General features: G+C 37.1%; 1 protein-coding gene across 1 annotated transcript in view; it reads left to right on the top strand.

Moving 5' to 3' along the window:
* Positions 1-20000, top strand: part of LOC307123698 (neural cell adhesion molecule 2) — a 435059-nt gene that overhangs the window by 347814 nt on the left and 67245 nt on the right. The window contains exons 5-6 of the mRNA XM_079812344.1: positions 2412-2549; positions 11826-11943. Coding sequence (XP_079668470.1) covers positions 2412-2549; positions 11826-11943 — 256 coding nt within the window. The remainder of the gene's footprint in view (positions 1-2411; positions 2550-11825; positions 11944-20000) is intronic.

The following is a 20000-nucleotide window of genomic DNA, read 5'->3' as shown; positions in this document are numbered from 1 at the left end:
TGTGTGTGTGTGTGTGTGTGTGTGTGTGTGTGTGTGTTTATTTATGTGCAGTATATACAAATATATATACACACACACAACTTGTATGTTAGATGCGATTAATCGATTTGACAGCACTAATATATCACAAGAGTCATTTACATTTAATCATTCATCAGACGCTTTTATTTGACTTCTGAATACGGAGAACAGTCATTTATTGTACAAAATGATGCACAAACACACTTTGCTATCTAAACATTTTAGGAAAAGGTGTTTGTTGGGTTTGAAATGCTAAAACAGTAAATCACATTCAGGGAATTAAAACGTCTGTCTACACTTCAGGTGCCAAACCCTTAATTGTAATTCAAAGGCAGAACTTTGACAAGCTATCGGCAAGATTAAAAGATGGAGATTTGATTATTTTTAATCTAGTTAGAGCGCCGGTTATAAATGTCTCTCCGGGATGAGAAGAGAAAAGGTGTGTGTTTATCAGAGACTAAAGCAGAAGAAAGGCTGTAATCCTGAAGGTGTTTCATTTAGCAAATGTCCTTGAATCGGGAACAGAAGTAGTTTTGAGGATTGATGATAATATTTTCCTATTATTGTGCTCGGATGAAGAAAGAGTCTGTTGATTAAATCCTCTGCTTTTTTCATTTCACCGCACAGAGAGGACTATATTTCTGTCAAAGACTTTAATCATAACAGAATGACTTTAACTTCTCTTACAAACCTTAGTTTAGTGATCAATCCGAAGAATCCCAGACTGAAGGGTTCTTTGGCACAGACACCATTTATATATCTGTGTGCCATATGTGAGTATTAGTTTCAGCATGTAACCTGTACGATTAAACCAGGGCTGTACGTTAACTTTTTATGGTTGAACGTTTTGTAGCACAAAAACACTTAAACAGACAAAAGGACTGATAATGTCCAAGAACAAGAAACATTTTTAGACATTTTCTGTCTTGCTTAATATTGTCAATTTTGTTTATATAGCCCAATATCTCTGACTACAATCCAAACAACATCCAGTTACAATTCAACCTCACAACACCATTGAACTTAAAGGATTAGTTCACTTTTAAATAAACTTTTGCTGATAATTTACTCACCCCCATGTCATCCAAGATGTCCATGTCTTTCTTTCTGCAGTCGAAAAGAAATTAAGGTTTTTGATGAAAACATTCCAGGGTTTTTCTCCAAATAATGGACTTCAATGGGCTCCAAACGGTTCAAGGTCCAAGTGACAGTTTCAGTGCAGCTTCAAAGGGCTTTAAACGACACCAGATGATGAATAAGGGTCTTATCTAGACAAACCATCAGTTTCTGTGAGAAACCCAGCAGTATTTATGCTATTATTTTACCTCTTAACAGATGAACGTGATCATCTCTGAGCTCCGCCATAACTTCCGCTAAGTGAGGTCAAAATACGAGCGTGATCATAGATATATCAATCGTAGATGCCTCATTCTATTGATCCGTACAAGTGCTAATGAGGCATCTACATATACATCTATGATCATGCTTGTATTTTGACCTCACTTAGCGGAAGTTATGGCGGAGCTCAGAGATTAGTTTTTTGATGAAAACATTCCAGGATTTTTCTCCATATAATGGACTTCAATGGGCTCCAAACGGTTCAAGGTCCAAGTGACAGTTTCAGTGCAGCTTCAAAGGGCTTTAAACGACACCAGATGATGAATAAGGGTCTTATCTAGCCAAACCATCAGCTTCTGTGAGAAACCGAGCAGTATTTATGCTATTATTTTACCTCTTATCAGACGAACGTGATCATCTCTGAGCTCCGCCATAACTTTCGCTAAGTGAGGTCAAAATACGAGCATGGTCATAGATATATCGATCGTAGATGCCTCATTCTATTGATCCGTACAAGCGCCAATGAGGTATCTACATATACTTCTATGATCATGGTCGTATTTTGACCTCACTTAGCGGAAGTTATGGCGGAGCTCAGATATGAGTTTTTTGATGAAAACATTCCAGGATTTTTCTCCATATAATGGACTTCAATGGGCTCCAAACGGTTCAAGGTCCAAATGACAGTTTTAGTACAGCTTCAAAGGGCTTTAAACAACACCAGACGATGAATAAGGGTCTTATCTAGCCAAACGATTGGCCATTAAAAAAAAAAAAAAAAGCATAAATGTTCTGCTCTGTGATGCACGTTCGCGACTTCGTGTAATACGCAATTACGGACGGCGTCTCCAGTTAGTTTTGGGCAAACAAAAAAACACCTCTAAAACGCTGTTGCTCAGTAACGGTGGGAATCCATTTTGTTTGTCACTGTACAGCCCTGATTAAACCCATGCAATTTGTGCCGTATAGGTCTACCTGTCTCACACACTCACATATAGCCATAAACAGCAGTGATGAGTTTCTGATGTCTGTGTTTCCCTCTCTTCCTGAAGGCAGATTTCAAGTCCTTCCCACCAACAACCTGCAGATCCTGCGAGTGAGCAAAGCTGACGAGGGTGTGTATCGCTGCGAGGCGCGCGTGGAGGCGCGCGGAGAGATCGATTTCAGGGACATTGTGGTGCTGGTGAACGGTAAGAGCTGTGGTTCCACTTCCTCACCGAGCTCTGAACAGCTCAATAACCGTACAGCACTCGACTATACAAGAGTTTCAGAGTCACGCTGGAGCTCATCGATTCAATCAGAGCTGAAGAACCCTTTACGTCTCCTTTAATAAAGCCTGTCAGTGGAGAAGATTCTGCACTTTGTGAAGTTGAAGAAACAATGAGACGCTGATAAACTGATAGAAGGAAATCTTTTAAAGACCATCAGAACAGGTGAAGCTGTATTGACAGCAGGGATGTCAGTTTACACAATTTGCCATAAACAAACATTGTTTAAATTAACGATCATTTAATTGATTAATCGTTAACCTTAACCGCTTAAATCCGAAGCGGCGTGCGCTACTAAGTTCTCATGTTACTCTCATCCGTCACTCGAGTCATTTTGACCCGAAATTATTATTATTTTTATTTTTAAAAATGTATCGTGTTACTCGTGTTTTCGTATTAATCGAAATAAAAGTGTTCATCGGAGTGGTCCAAGACCTTAGGACTTTTGTCGCACTTGAAACACAAATACACAAAAAAAACCACATTGACTGGATTCGATTTATGTGTTTGAAATTTTAAAAAGTAACAAATCCTTCCCTCGCGGGTCAATTTGAACCCCTTCGGAATTAACAGAATGCGAGGAATTCTTCAGTACACAAACTGCTAAAATTAAAACGAAACTTTACCAAAAAAATGCTTTTATAATGTCTACACCCAAGCGCACGCATAAAGCTAGCCGCCAATCACTTGCAAAAGTAATGATTATGAATGTGTCGGGAAAAAATAGCAATGAGACATTTTAATTGTTTATTACACTGATCACAATAATCAGCATGAATTTATGAAGTCAACTTATGTGACGTTCTAACGACTCTAACGAAAGAGAATAATTTACTTCACTCATCATTCAGCTGTTTGAACGAATCGGGTGAACCAATGATTCAATGACTCATTCATCAAGAGAGTCATTTACTTCCCTCCTGAATGACTCAGCTGTTTGAACGATTCTGGTGAACCAATGATTCAATGACTTATTCATAAAGAGAGTCATTTACTTCACTCCTGAATGACTCATCTGTTTGAACGAATCGAATGAATGACTCAATGACTCATTCATAAATAGATTAATTTACTTCACTCCTGAATGACTCAGCTGTTTGAACGAATCTGGTGAACCAATGATTCAATGACTCATTCATAAAGAGAGTCATTTACTTCACTCATGAATGACTCAGCTGTTTGAACGAACCGGGTGAAACAATTATTCAATGACTCATTCATAACGAGAGTCATTTACTTCACTCCTGAATGACTCAGCTGTTTGAACTAATCGGGTGAACCAATGATTCAATGACTCATTCATAAAGAGAGTCATTTACTTCACTCCTGAATGACTCAGCTGTTTGAACTAATCGGGTGAACCAATGATTCAATGACTCATTCATAAAGAGAGTCATTTACTTCACTCATGAATGACTCTGGTGTTTGAACGAATTGAATGAATGAATGACTCATTCATAAAGAGAGTCATTTACTTCACTCATGAATGACTGCTGTTTGAACAAATCGAATGAATGAGTAATTTACTAAATGTTTGTTTGGATTAACGATAACATTCAAGATGTCTTATAAGTGGATGCAAAAAGGAGAACGATAACTGCAGAAGTGGAGGAAATGAGTGAAAAGAATTGCTCCGCCTCAAAAAAACGGCCTTTTGGCCCCGCCATGTCTTGCTTTGCAAAATGGTACTCAAACCAGTCAAGTAATGTTAACTCGGGTTTTCTGAGTAACGAAGGCATAGCATGCAAGCAGTACAGATCACTAAATTGATTTAAGTTCAACAAATTATTGGACATTAAGTAAAGTTAACTAAAAAGTTAAGAACTGTTGGATTTTCCAGTGGCTTTGCTGGTTCCGATACGTCTGTAAACCAACATAAACCAGCCTGAAGAGACCAGTAAAGCAGGCGTTTCACATTACCAATCCACACATAGTTTATCATCTCAGCATCTTTACACTCAATTTTCTGCTGACTAGAGTTGTGACTAAATGTTTCAATTAACACACTCTTCAAGCTTCTGTGAGTCACAAGCGAACGGCGACCTTATCTTGGCGAGCGCTTCACGAAACACCGCCTGTCTTTTGAACTCATTCGTTTACCTTGTTCCGCGAAATGAGCCGTCGTCAGGATGTGATAGCGCAGAGCTCTGCCTGAACGGACACAATAGTATTTGCTCAACTCATACTTCTTTAAACTGATGTAATAGCATGCAAAGAAGAAAAAAAAGCATATTGTGTTCAATTTAGCATCACCACTTATAGCTCTCAGGAAGATCCAATAAGCTCGCTCAATGAGGCGCATCCTATTATCCCGGAGACATGGCAAGCGCCGTCTGCCACGGAAACAGAACAACCTGCTGCTTAAATCACTTAGCAAGCGCTGACTAGGAAGCGACAACGCCTGAGTCCCGCATCCAAGACCAGAGATTGCATCCAGAATTTTCCCCTAGATTTATTCCCAGCCTTGGCTGAGCGTCAGTGGATCGCCCCGGCGTGTTGGAGCGCCATCCGTCCGCCGTTATAATGAAATGCCCCTTTCTGCTTTGACCTTCCTTATTGAATTAGTGTGGTCATTCTGCATATGCACGCCATCTGTCTGAGGCTAGCCTGGAAGATTATAGAGGCTCTTTGAGGGAAATATGATTGTGATTGTGTTAGTTAACCAAATGCTTTAGCATGCATACGGTATCACAGAATAGAAGTTATGTCTCAAAATGTATTTATAGCAGTCGATGATGAATATGACGCAGGAGTTAGAATGACCCTAAAATTCAAGATATATGGCGCAAAAAGGCCCGTTTAAATTTGTCTCATATTTAAAGGGGCTATATGCGTTTTTCTGAAATTTAAACTCGCGACTGACACCTGTGGCCAAAAAACAGAACTGCTCTTATTTTCTGCTCGCTCTCGCAGCGGTGGTGACGTCACATCCGCAGACAGCACAGGGAAAAAAACGACCCGACAGAAAATAGGAAAAATAGGATACAGACTTATAGGTGCACCCACTGTGAGCGGACAAGGTGTCAGTATGCTCATCAGGAGATGTTTGAGTCATAAATGGTCAAATAAAAAGGCTATTGTTACGTTTATTTTGGGGAAAAAGTTGCATATAGCCCCTTTAACATGATATAGTTATAGCTACATCACACGAGTAACGAGCGCAATATCGCAAAGTTTTTTTTGTCCAGAATAACACGTGTGCAAATGTGATTTTATACAACACTTCATTAAATACGAAGGTCATATTAATATAATCAATCGTTTGAACGAATCGGGTGAATCAATGATTCAATGACTCATTCATAACGAGAGTAATTTTCTTCACTCTTGAATGACTCAGCTGTTTGAACTAATCAAGTGAACCAATGATTCAATGACTCTTTTAAAAAGAGAGCCAATTATTTCACTCTTGAATGACTCAGCTATTTGAACGAATCGGGTGAACCAATGATTCAATGACTCATTCATAAAGAGAGCCAATTACTTCACTCCTGAATGACTCAGCTGTTTGAACTAATCGAATGAATGAATAACTCAATGACTCATTCATAACGAGAGTCATTTACTTCACTCCTGAATGACTCAGCTGTTTGAATGAATCAGGTGAATCTATTATTCAATGACTCATTCCTAACGAGAGTCATTTACTTCACTCATGAATGACTCATCTGTTTGAACGAATCGGATGAATGAATGACTCAATGACTCACTCATTCATAAAGAGAGTCATTTATACTTCACTCCTGAATGATTCAGCTGTTTGAACAAATCGGGTGAACCTATGATTCAATGACTCATTCATAAAGAGAGTAATTTACTTCACTCATGAATGACTCAGCTGTTTGAACGAATTGGGTGAGCAATTATTCAATGACTCAGTCATAACGAGAGTCATTTACTTCACTCATGAATGACTCATCTGTTTGAACGAATTGGATGAATGAATGACTCAATGATTCACTCATTCATAAAGAGAGTAATTTAAACTTCACTCATGAATGACTCAGCTGTTTGAACGAATTGGGTGAACCAATGATTCAATGACTCATTCATAAAGAGAGCAAATTACTTCACTCCTGAATGACTCAGCTGTTTGAACGAATCGGGTGAGCAATTATTCAATGACTCATTCATAACGAGAGTCATTTACTTCACTCCTGAATGACTCAGCTGTTTGAACGAATCGGGTGAGCAATTATTCAATGACTCATTCATAACGAGAGTCATTTACTTCACTCCTGAATGACTCAGCTGTTTGAACGAACCGGGTGAGCAATAATTCAATGACTCATTCATAACGAGAGTCATTTACTTCACTCCTGAATGATTCAGCTGTTTGAACAAATCGGGTGAACCTATGATTCAATGACTCATTCATAAAGAGAGTCATTTACTTCACTCATGAATGACTCAGCTGTTTGAACGAATCGGGTGAAGTCAGTCATAACGAGAGTAATTTACTTCACTCATGAATGACTCATCTGTTTGAACGAATTGGATGAATGAATGACTCAAGGACTCACTCATTCATAAAGAGAGTAATTTAAACTTTACTCCTGAATGATTCATCTGTTTGAACAAATCAGTTGAACATATGATTCAATGACTCATTCATAAAGAGAGTCATTTACTTCACTCATGAATGACTCAGCTGTTTGAACGAATCGGGTGAGCAATTATTCAATTACTCATTCATAACGAGAGTCATTTACTTCACTCCTGAATGACTCAGCTGTTTGAACGAATCGGGTGAGCAATAATTCAATGACTCATTCATAACGAGAGTCATTTACTTCACTCCTGAATGACTCAGCTGTTTGAACAAATTGGGTGAAACAATGATTCAATGACTCATTCATAAAGAGAGTCAATTACTTCACTCATGAATGGCTCAGCTGTTTGAACGAACCGGGTGAGCAATGATTCAATGACTCATTCATAAAGAGAGTAATTTACTTTACTCCTGAATGACTCAGCTGTTTGAACGAATCGGGTGTAACAATGATTCAATGACTCATTCATAAAGAGAGCCAATTACTTCACTCCTGAATAACTCAGCTGTTTGAACGAATCTAATGAATGAATGACTCAATGACTCATTCATAAAGAGAGTCATTTACTTCACTTCTGAATGACTCAGCTGTTTGAATGAATCAGGTGAATCTATTATTCAATGACTCATTCCTAACGAGAGTCATTTACTTCACTCATGAATGACTCATCTGTTTGAACGAATCGGATGAATGAATGACTCAATGACTCACTCATTCATAAAGAGAGTCATTTATACTTCACTCCTGAATGATTCAGCTGTTTGAACAAATCGGGTGAACCTATGATTCAATGACTCATTCATAAAGAGAGTCATTTACTTCACTCATGAATGACTCAGCTGTTTGAACGAATCGGGTGAAGTCAGTCATAACGAGAGTAATTTACTTCACTCATGAATGATTCATCTGTTTGAACAAATCAGGTGAACCTATGATTCAATGACTCATTCATAAAGAGAGTCATTTACTTCACTCATGAATGACTCAGCTGTTTGAACGAATCGGGTGAGCAATTATTCAATTACTCATTCATAACGAGAGTCATTTACTTCACTCCTGAATGACTCAGCTGTTTGTACAAATCGGGTGAACCTATGATTCAATGACTCATTCATAAATAGAGCCAATTACTTCACTCCTGAATGATTCAGCTGTTTGAACAAATCGGGTAACCTATGATTCAATGACTCATTCATAAAGAGAGTCATTTACTTCACTCATGAATGACTCAGCTGTTTGAACGAATCGGGTGAGCAATTATTCAATGACTCATTCATAAAGCGAGTCATTTACTTCACTCCAGAATGGCTGTTTGAACGAATCGGGTGAGCAATTATTCAATGACTCATTCATAAAGCGAGTCATTTACTTCACTCCAGAATGGCTGTTTGAACGAATCGGGTGAGCAATTATTCAATGACTCATTCATAAAGCGAGTCATTTACTTCACTCCAGAATGGCTGTTTGAACGAATCGGGTGAGCAATTATTCAATGACTCATTCATAAAGCGAGTCATTTACTTCACTCCAGAATGGCTGTTTGAACGAATCGGGTGAAGCAATGATTCAATGACTCATTCATAACGAGAGTCATTTACTTCACTCCTGAATGACTCAGATGTTTGAACGAATCGGGTGAAGCAATGATTCAGCACTAATACTGTATATATATACACACATCATTTTTATAGTAAGAATTCACAGATGCAACATAATTTTTAGTGCACAAACAATATAACAGAAGTGAAGTTACTTCTCTAAATCCACGTACAGCATCACTTTAATAACTCATATTAAGTCAGGGTTATGTAAGTATTACGTAATGATCCTTAAGTCTGTTGTGGAGCACCACCTCGTCCCGGCTGTCGTATGTTGTGTGTTTGATGATGTTGTGTGTTTGTGTGTTTGATGATGTTGTGTGTTTGATGTTGACCAGCGTTTGTGATGTTGTGTTTTCAACAGGGATTCCTCACACACTTGAGATTGATTGTTGCATCTCAGCTGCTCCTAACTATCGTGTACATGTGTGTGTGTGTGTGTGTGTGTGTGATGCGTTTACGGTGGTGATTAGCATGCAGACATGCTGTGGCGTGCTCTTTCCGCGCCCTTAACCCTGACTTTAATCATCAGAGGAGCGGTGTGAGCGCACACAGGGGTCGAATCAGCAACTTCTCTCCGCGTCTGCTTGATCCTTTAAACGGAAATGTCACCGAGATGTCCTTCACTGATACACGTCCCAAAAAAACCAGTCATTTCAACCTCTTTGAACTCGGGAGCAAATCAGAGAGCTGCGATTGAATGATTCTGCGGCGAGAAACGTGTTTCGTATCAGATGGACTCGGCCCGTCAGACTGACATCAAACGGCTGTTTTGAAATAAGGAAATATAAGAGGAGTCAGACTGAAACAAACGCTGATGTTTGACAGCTAAATCAGTTTAATCACAGACCGGAGACAAAGACGTTTCATTTGGGATACAGTACCGGGTAAATATTGAGACTTAATCTCATCAAAGCTGAATTTATCATCATTACTCCAGTCTTCAGTGTCACATGATCCTTCACCAAATCATTCTAAAATAATTTATTATTATTATCAATGTAAATAATAGTTTTGTATAACGGGATGGGAAAAATAACAGGCCTCTGCTTCATCCCGCTCTTTTTCTGACATATTGTAATTATTGTTTATAACACTTTATAGATTTAGTTTTTCCTTCACACAGAGAAAAAGGGTCAAAATTGTACCTTTAGGGCTGGGGCAGTTCCCTTAAAAGGACACATTTGTACCTGTTTTACTCCTAAAAGGTTCATAGTAGGACCGTAAGGTACGTATTTGTACTCTAAGGTACTAATATGCACCTTTTAGGAGTAAAACAGGTACAAATGTGTCCTTTTAAGGGAACTGCCCCAGCGACAAGCTGTTGTACCCCAAAGGTACAATTTTGACCCTTTTTCTCTGTGTGTTCGGTATGTTGCAACACACTTATTTTTATTTCATTTTATTTTTATTTGTTTATTTTATTTATTTATTTTATCATTTATTTTATCATTTATTTATTTATTATTATTTTTTATTTATTCTTCATCCCGCTCTTTTTCTGACATATTGTAATTATTGTTTATAACACTATAGATTTAGTTTTTCCTTCTGTATGTTGCAACACATTTTATTTTATTTTATTTTGTTTTGTTTTGTTTTGTTTTATTTTATTTATTTTATTTATTTATTTATTTTATCATTTATTATTTTTTTATTTTTTTATTTATTCTTCATCCCGCTTTTTTTCGGACATATTATAATTATTGTTTATAACACTATAGATTTAGTTTTTCCTTCGGTATGTTGCAACACATTTTATTTTATTTTATTTTATTTTATTTTATTTTATTTTATTTTATTTTATTTTATTTTATTTTATTTATTTTATTTTATTTTATTTTATTTTATTTTATTTTATTTTATTTTATTTTATTTTATTTTATTTATTTTATTTTATTTTATTTTATTTTATTTTATTTTATTTTATTTTATTTTATTTTATTTTATTTATTTTATTTTATTTTATTTTATTTTATTTTATTTTATTTTATTTTATTTTATTTTATTTTATTTATTTATTTTATCATTTATTATTTTTTTATTTATTCTTCATCCCGCTTTTTTTCGGACATATTGTAATTATTGTTTATAACACTTTATAGATTTAGTTTTTCCTTCGGTATGTTGCAACACACTTTTTATTTTATTTTATTTTATTTTAGTTATTTTGTTTTATTTTATTTTATTTTATTTTATTTATTTTTTTATTTTTTATTATTATTTTTTTATTTTTTTATTTTTTTATTCTTCATCCTGCTCTTTTTCGGACATATTGTAATTTTTGTTTATAACACTTTATAGATATTGTTTTTCCTTCGGTAGGTTGCAACACACTTATTTTATTTAATTTTACATATTCTTTTTTTTTTTTTTTTTTTTTTTTTCGAAGAATAAAAAATTATAAAAAAAAGTTTAAAACTTTTTTTTTCTTTAAATCTTGATACACTGCCATTCAAAAGTTTTGGGTTAAGATAAAAAAAAAGAAAAATACTTTTATTTAGCAAGGGCACATTAAATTGATCAAAAAAAGACATTTATAAAATGAATAAATATGACAAAAACGTTATATTTCAAATCAATTCTTTAGTTCTTTAGAGCTTTCTATTCATCAAAGAATCCTGAAAAAAATCACTTTCCACAAAAATGCGAATCAGCACAAATGTGTTCAACACTGATAACAATCATAACTATTTCTTGATCATCAAATCCTCATATAAGAATGATTAGTGATGGATCATGTGACACTGAAGACTGGAGTAATGATGATAAATTCAGCTTTGATCACAGGATAGAAATCACACTTTACTGTATATTCACATAGAGAACAGCTGATTTAAATATTTCTTATTTTTACTGTATTTATGATCAGATAAATGCAGCATTTTAAGAGACTACATTAAAAAATGGTAATGTTTCCAAACTTTTGAATGGTTCTGTATATACACATGTTGGGTAATTGTGAGTCTAATCCGAACATGACCAATGCAAACATGTGAACATGTGTGAAACATGCATGACTAACGGTGTGTGTGGTGTCGTTCCAGTTCCTCCGGTTCTGTCCGTGCCGCAGCAATCCTTCAACGCCACCGCCGACTATCAGGAGTCCGTGACCTTCACCTGCATCAGCTCGGGCTCCCCCGACCCTCAGGTGACCTGGTACTGGTGGGTAACCAAGAGAAACTCTCAGTGTTCAGACAGTCTTCATTCTGGTTTAGTTTCAGCAGAGGTGGACAAAGTACGCAACTCCATTTACTTGAGTGAAAGTAAAAGTACCACTGGTCAAATATTACTCTGTTACAAGTTAAAGGTAGGGTAGGTAAGAATGATCTAAAACACTTTTGTCCAAATTTGTTTAAACTTTCGTTATATGTCAATACATAATTAAAATTTAAGTACTCTGAAAAAGAGAGTATAAAAATCGAGTGACTCTAGACTTTTTAATCTGCAATAAACACCGCTCATTATTTTCGTCCGGGACGAAACAAGTGATTGGCTTGGGCGCCTGTCACTCTCTCTCGTTACCATGGCTACCACTGCTTTTGCTCCAGGATCTGCCCACATGCGCCCACTGTTGCCGCGGGCTACTTCAAACACTGTTGCCGCGGGCTACTTCAAACACTGTTGCCGCGGCTGTTTTTCATGTCCGCGGGTTGAAGCGACCCCAATTATGTGATATTTTGCCCCGGGATTTGCGAATTTTAGCAGGCAGCCCTACCAAAAAGACACTTATTTTACCCCCCAAACACGATTTTTACCGGAGAAACACGATTGGGCTTGTTTTGGGCTAGTTTTGAGTAGCAATTGGGCGGATTTTGTTGTGAAAACCTGGCAACCCTGGCGCACCCGTTTGATTTTAGGAGTTCAAGAGGCTGTATTTCTGCTGGACAGGTAATCTTTCATTTTGATTATAAATTGTTTTGGTTTATGTTTCCATGAAGCATGTCTCACTAGCACACGTAGCTGCCTAATATAGCTAACATAACATTACTTAGCATAAAGTTACAATGTTATACACTTAGCGAGCCATTAGTAGAGATGATAAATACTCAATATGCTTAGCTCAAGTTGATCGCTGTCGTGTTGAATTTCGCAAAATGTAACTTTAGATAACAAAATGCACGTGTAAAAGCTAGTTCACCGCATCCAGGAACTTTTTTTAGAGCTAAGTTAGCTTTAGCTACTACCCTCTGTCTAAACTCTTCTACCATGTTCACCGGGAACTTTACCTGCACGTTTATTTCGGCCCTTGGTTTGTTTTTATATACTCTACCTATGTTTACTGATGTTTTTATCTTGTATCTGTGTGTGTCGTAGACACTGTGTTGTGTGTGTATTTTAAACTTTACCAGTATTGTTATTCTAGCTTGATAGTGAGTTCTAAAAGACATCTTATTTGTTTATCTTCATAATGATAAAGTTAGATTTTTTATTACATGTGATTCTGACATGATGTCACTACATGCACTTCTTCTCCGCTCGCCTCAGGTTAATAATGCGTCTTTCAGCTGAGCTGATCACGGTCGGCGTAGCGCGTTCATGTGTTTTGGGGGCGTGGCTTTGGAAAGAGCCCAGAAGGGAGAAGGTGGAGTGAATGGAAATAATGAGCTGTCTTTAAAACAGTCGTGAGAGGTCTACAGACACTCAATTTTTATACTTTCTTTTTCAGAGTACTTACATTTTAATTATGTATTGATATATAAAGAAAGTTTAAACAAATTTGGAAAAAAGTTTTTTAACCAAATCTTACCTACCCTACATTTAAAGTCTTAAAAACTGATTTTTGGTTTAAGCCAGTCAGTGATGCTCCATCCAACATGCTAGCATACGACTATCTTGAACTCATTTCAATACTTGTTTAAAAGTTACAAAGCTGCTGTCACTTTAAGGCCGAATGCACGGATCCAGTACACTGACACACATCCGATATTCTCCCAAATCAACTGTGTAAATATTCTTAATACTCGCAAAAACTGACATTTTGACATTATTTTGTGTGTATTGGTCACATCAGTTCTGACTGGATCTCACCCCAAATTAGAGCCCTGCAATTTAGTTAATTTAGAAAAATGTTTAAAGCACTTTTTTGTCTGTTAAATTAAAGTTTTTGCTTTTTAAAGTGACGACCAAGCGGCCAGCGGCCGACAGTGAGTTAACCCAACGCTTTAGCCTCTCAAATCAACACTTGTCAAAGTAGTTAGGCTATATTTTGTTTCGTTTCTTTATTAAGTTAATTTAGAAAAATGTTTGAAGCATTTTTTGTTTGTTAAATTAAAGTTTTTGCTTTTTAAAGTGACGAACAAGTGGCCAGCGGCTGACAGTGAGTTAACCCAACGCTTTAGCCTCTCAAATCAACACTTGACTTGTCTTGCTTATAAAATCCATAAAAACACTTAAAGCGTAATTTAAACGTTTAGCCTACTATCACCATCACAGTAAAAAGGCATTTTTGACAAGATGAGGCAGGCAGATCGCAACAGCGCGCGCAAAGGAAACGGGCTACACAATCTAAACAAATAGCCAAAAAAAAAAAAAAAACATGCAGGTTGTCTTGCCTTACACCTCTCCGCGAAATGAATATAAATCCGATCTTCAATTCCCGTGCTATATGCACATTTAACGGAGTTCATGTCAACGAAAGCAACCGATATGAGCATTTTATTCATCAGCTCATTTCAACATCAAAGACCACATTATGAGAACGAGCGACCTAAACACTGGTAAGAGCCTTTAGTCTCATTAGTTTTAATGAAGATGCTTGTGTTTTTGAGCATCTAAGACTTAGCTTATTTTCAGTTTCACTTTTGGCAGTTTGCGTGTTGGCTTGCTTTGCTCATTTGCGGGGATGCGTGTTGCATATGCCGTCCTCTAAACACTGTGCGAGCCGGTCTTGACAGTTGCGGACTCGCGATATCATGGTCTCGTGTTATTTCCACCAGCGCTTTTAATCATTGAATGTCTAAAATATAAAATGAAGGAGAAGCCTAAAAAGGGCCCGAAGCCCTTTGACAGGAAAATTGGCCCGGGTGGAAGGGCTCTACCCCAAATTGTCCCTCCCTAACATTTTCGTTTCGTTTTTATTGGTTGAGGAAAATGTCAATAGAAATTTGAATAGTTTTTGTAATTCAAAACTGGTTCATTTAGTCGTCGTCTCGTTTTTGTCTGTGAATTGTTTTTTAATTCGTCAACCTGCAATACTAAAACTTTAGATCTTAAAAAAAAAAAAACAATCACAGACAATTTCCATTTCAAGCTTTCACCCGAAATCACACCTCAATATTCTTCCACAGGTTGGACGGCGAGTTTTTGAAAGCTGTGATATGGTTCATTTTAGGCAAACATTTAAAACAAAACAAATTTGTAATCTTTTCAGAAAACTGAAACTTTCTAAGTGGAGCACACTGTCCCGAGGAACTCTTCCAATTTGCAATCAGCTGATCAGTGTTCAAAAAATGCTGGGAAATCATTGAAATGAAAGAGTTATTACTGATAGGCTGTCTGCAAAAACGACTTTCGACTTTGAGGACCTTGATAGAAATGTAGTGGAGTGAAAAGTACGATATTTGTCTTTCAAATGTAGTGAAGTTAAAGTCATAAGTTTCCAGAAAAAATAATACTTGAGTAAAGTACAGTACTCAAGTAAATGTACTTAGTTACTGTCCACCTCTGAGTTTTAGTCATGTTTTAGTCATCTAGTTTTAGTCAACTCAAATCTAATGAGTTAATAATCTGTGTAATATCATTGCGCCGCTGCACTCATGGGACGGCTCACAGCTCTTGATCATTACGCAGGAATGAGAGAATAGTTCCTAGCCATATCAGCCTAGAAAATCACAACTTCTCATTTTCCGTCGGTCTTAGCACATGATGGAACTACAGAAGAGTCAAATATTAATCAGGAAAAATATCGAAACTCTTTGGTCATTTTTTGAGCGAGATGCTAACGGTCTAATCAGATTCAATGATCTATGCTAAGCTATGCTAAAAGTGCTACCGCCAAACCCGGAGATCGGCTGAATGGATTCGAAAACGGTCAAACTCAATTGTTTAACTCTAGAGGAGAAGGAAAATTAGCCTATTTTCAAAAATAGTGGCGTGTGCCTTTAATTGAGCGTTTAAGCGTCACATTACATGACTGAATACATGACAACACTGATATTTGGACATAATTGTGTTTTTGACCATTCAAGCGCAAAAATACACAAAAGAGCTCAATTCACTTTTTATGTTAGTTTTTTTTAAAACATCTAAATAGTTTTAATAATGTTTTTCTGTTTTAGTGAGTATATCAGGTTAAGATAAAGCTTCAGATTCAGTTTACATGTATTTAATTTCAAGTAATGAATATGTTTTAATGGTTTTACAACTATAACCCTGATACTTTATTGAACAATGTGTCAAATCCTGTTCTTAGTCTTTCCTCCTGACTGTGAATGAAACGGGAATTAAATAAAACACAGTTTATTGTGTAATCAAACGTGTATATAATGCGTGACTTTAATTATAAACGAGCTGGAAATACACAGGGACTCTTATTTTGAAATGCCTTACAATTGCAGTTCAAATGAGGAGATCAAATATGCATCTTTACAACCATAGATATCCATAATAAAGGCTATATGTCTCGTCCGCGCTGCTGGCCAATGGAGGTCGACGTCCGCATCTGGCGGCCATCTTGTCACCGTCAGCTCGCTCACTCATAACATTGTGTTTTAATGGTACGTGTACTTTTTAAATAACCATAACTTGCTCAATTTTCTACCGATTTTCAAACTGTTTGGTTTGTTATAAACGTCAGAGATGTAGTTATGACACAGCATACTTATGAATAATTATTCATAATTTGCTCAAGTTATAGCCACGTTAATAACGTTTGTAAGACACCAAACCATTGGTAAATCCGCCAAGATTTCAGCGCGATACGAGTATTTGTGTTCAGATCACTCACCTTACATCAGGAGCCCTCCAGAAAGCTGGCCTGTGACAAAATGGCCGCCGGTGATACCGTTAGAGACGCCGCCGTAAGACATCTAGCCTTTATTATGTATGGTTACAACCGTCTAAATCATATGACGATATAAACATGGTACAGTAAACATCATCAGCATTAGTTCATAAACATGACCTGTCATAAATGTGTGTTATTGATTGATTGAGCCGCTCTGAAGCTCAACAGAGCCTTGTTTTCCCGCCGTTAGAACCGAGCTCATCCGTGACACATGACATCCGTTTTGATGGGATCTCTTCCCGAATCGTCCCTCTCTAACATTTTCACACTGGGGTGTGTATACAGTTGCAAGAAAAAGTGTGTGAACTGCTTGAAAATGTGAATAATTTGAACAAAATAAGACATTTATAAATAATATTTCCGTAACTTAACAGAACATATTTTTTTATTCCTAAAGCTTAGCGGCAGACCTTGAAGATCCGGCGGTTGGGCGTGTGTGTGAGTGCACTATCGAGGGCGCGGGACATCATTGCTTGTATATAGGGCGCAGTGTCCTCGATTCATCTATTCTATCTGTATGCAAATGACAGCGGGTCGTGAAGAGCTGATCTGTGCTTTGATCAGCTGTTCAAAGCCTTCCATGATAACTGAGGTGAGGGACGGAATCCTTCAAACTCTCAAATCTTTCTATTGTGTGAGGGAGAAACTGAACGTGCCCGTGAAAATGTTTGCTCACCGGCCTGTGTGGACTAGAGGAGGTCGCGTTGCAAACATGAGACGTGGTTGAGATCTTTCTGAAACTCTAAAAGAGATGCATGCGAGGAGCTGGAAGCGTGGACCACAGGCTCCTGATATAATCTCACTGCTCTCTGGAGATTTAAAGACGTCTTAGTTTTGATTATAACAAGCAAAAAGTGCAGCACAATTATAGTTTTCACTGATTTAAAGATTGGCACGGGAGTTTTGTAAATGTGCATCAGAGGTATTTTTACCGCAAGATCTCTTTAATTCACAGTCGCTTAAAGCAGATGTTCTGTTTGAGTCATGTCGTATGGGTTCGGATGCTTTAAATGAATATTTATGCAAGGTTTTTAAATGCCGTTCAGTTGAACAGACAGGAGATACATTATCAATTTGATTTATAAGCATCAGGAAAACAAACAATAGTAGTGTATGCACGCTTTCCTGTTGTGCATACAAATTCACACTTTCATATGAATATATACCAGACCAGAAATCATAATGGAACGGATTGAGTGTGCTCCTATGCAGTATGGAATTTGATTTGAGTCATTTCCAGGTCTGGAAGAGAATGGAAAAACATGTGCATTTACAGACTATTGCCCCTATTTAGTTTTCTATAATAGTGATTGTCAAACACGACGCGTGATGCATTTTCATTATGCAAAGATTAGCGTTTTGGGTTTCTTCTCATGATATTCTTATTACAGAGCCTCTAAAAGGACCTTTGCAAAAATAAAAAATATGCAGACTTTTGTGTGTGCACGAGAAGCCATTAAACAGGATATAGGACAATATACACTGAGCAGCCTATAGTGCCATCAGTCCATTTTACGGTGTGGTTTCTTGGCCCACCACAGAGGATGCGTTAAAGCAGACCTAAGGCCTTGAAATGTGACTTACTGTCCTAATGAGAGCCACATTTCGAACACTTTTTTACAGTACCAGTCTTTTTTATAGACCCTTGAACTTGTCAAATAGGACAATGCACACAGCCGTAATGTGCAAGCAGCTCATTTCATGTCATGATTTCTCCACCACCACAGAGGATGTGTTAAATTGAACATTAGGTCTTGATATTAGAGTTACAACCCTAAAGAAAGACAAATTGTGAACACTTTTTTACAGTACCAGTCTTTTCTATAGACCCTTGAACTTGTCAAATAGGACAATGCACACAGCCGTAATGTGCAAGCAGCCCATTTCATGTCATGATTTCTCCACCACCACAGAGGATGTGTTAAATTGAACATTAGGTCTTGATATTAGAGTTACAACCCTAAAGAAAGACAAATTGTGAACACTTTTTTACAGTACTAGTCTTTTCTATAGACCCTTGAACTTGGCAAATAAGACAATGCAAACAGCCGGATTTTGCCATCAGCCCATTTCGTGTCATGTTTTCTCTGTCGCTTCAGAGGATGTGTTACAATGGACATTAAGTCTTGATATTAGAGTTACATCCCTAAGGAAAGCCAAATTTTGTACACTTTTTTTACAGTACCAGTCTTTTTTATAGACCCTTGAACTTGGCAAATAGGACAATGCACACAGCCGTATTGAGCCATTAGCCCATTTCGTGTCATGGTTTCTCCGCCACCACAGAGGATGCATTAAATTGGACATTAGATCTTGATATTAGAGTTACTAAACCAAGGAAAGCCAAATTTCGAACACTTTTTTATGGTACCAGTCTTTTTTATAGACCCTTGTACTTGGCAAATAGGACAATGCACACAGCCGTATTAAGCCATCAGCCCATTTCATGTCATGTTTTCGCCGCCGCTTCAGAGGATGCGTTAAAATGGAAAGACAAATTTTGAACACTTTTTTACAGTACCAGTCTTTTTTATAGACCCTTGAACTTGGCAAATAGGACAATGCACACAGCCGTATTGTGCCAGCAGCCCATTTCATGTCATGGTTTCTCTGCCACCACAGAGGATACGTTAAATTGGACATTAGGTCTTGATATTAGAGTTACTACCCTAAGGAAAGCCAAATTTTGAACACTTTTTTTTACAATATCAGTCTTTTTTATAGACCCTTGAACTTCACAAATAGGACAATGCACACAGCCGTATTGTGCCATCAGCCCATTTTGTGTCATGTTTTCTCTGTCGCTTCAGAGGATGTGTTACAATGGACATTAGGTCTTAATATTAGAGTTGCAACACTGAGCAAAGACAAATTTTGAACACTTTTTTACAGTACCAGTCTTTTTATAGACCCTTGAACTTGGCAAATAGGACAATGCACACAGTCATAATGTGCAAGCAGCCCATTTCGTGTCATGGTTTCTTCGCCACTTCAGAGGATGTGTTAAATTGAACATTAGGTCTTGATATTAGAGTTACAACCCTAAAGAAAGACAAATTGTGAACACTTTTTTACAGTACCAGTCTTTTTTATAGACCCTTGAACTTGGCAAATAGGACAATGCACACAGCCGTATTGAGCCATCAGCCCATTTCGTGTCATGGTTTCTCCGCAACCACAGAGGATGCGTTACTTTAGACATTAGGTCTTGATA

Source organism: Gobio gobio (genome assembly GCF_949357685.1).
Source record: "Gobio gobio genome assembly, chromosome: 3".
NCBI lineage: Eukaryota > Metazoa > Chordata > Actinopteri > Cypriniformes > Gobionidae > Gobio > Gobio gobio.
Note: the sequence above shows the minus strand (reverse complement) of the source record. Positions and strands in the feature narration are given on the sequence as shown.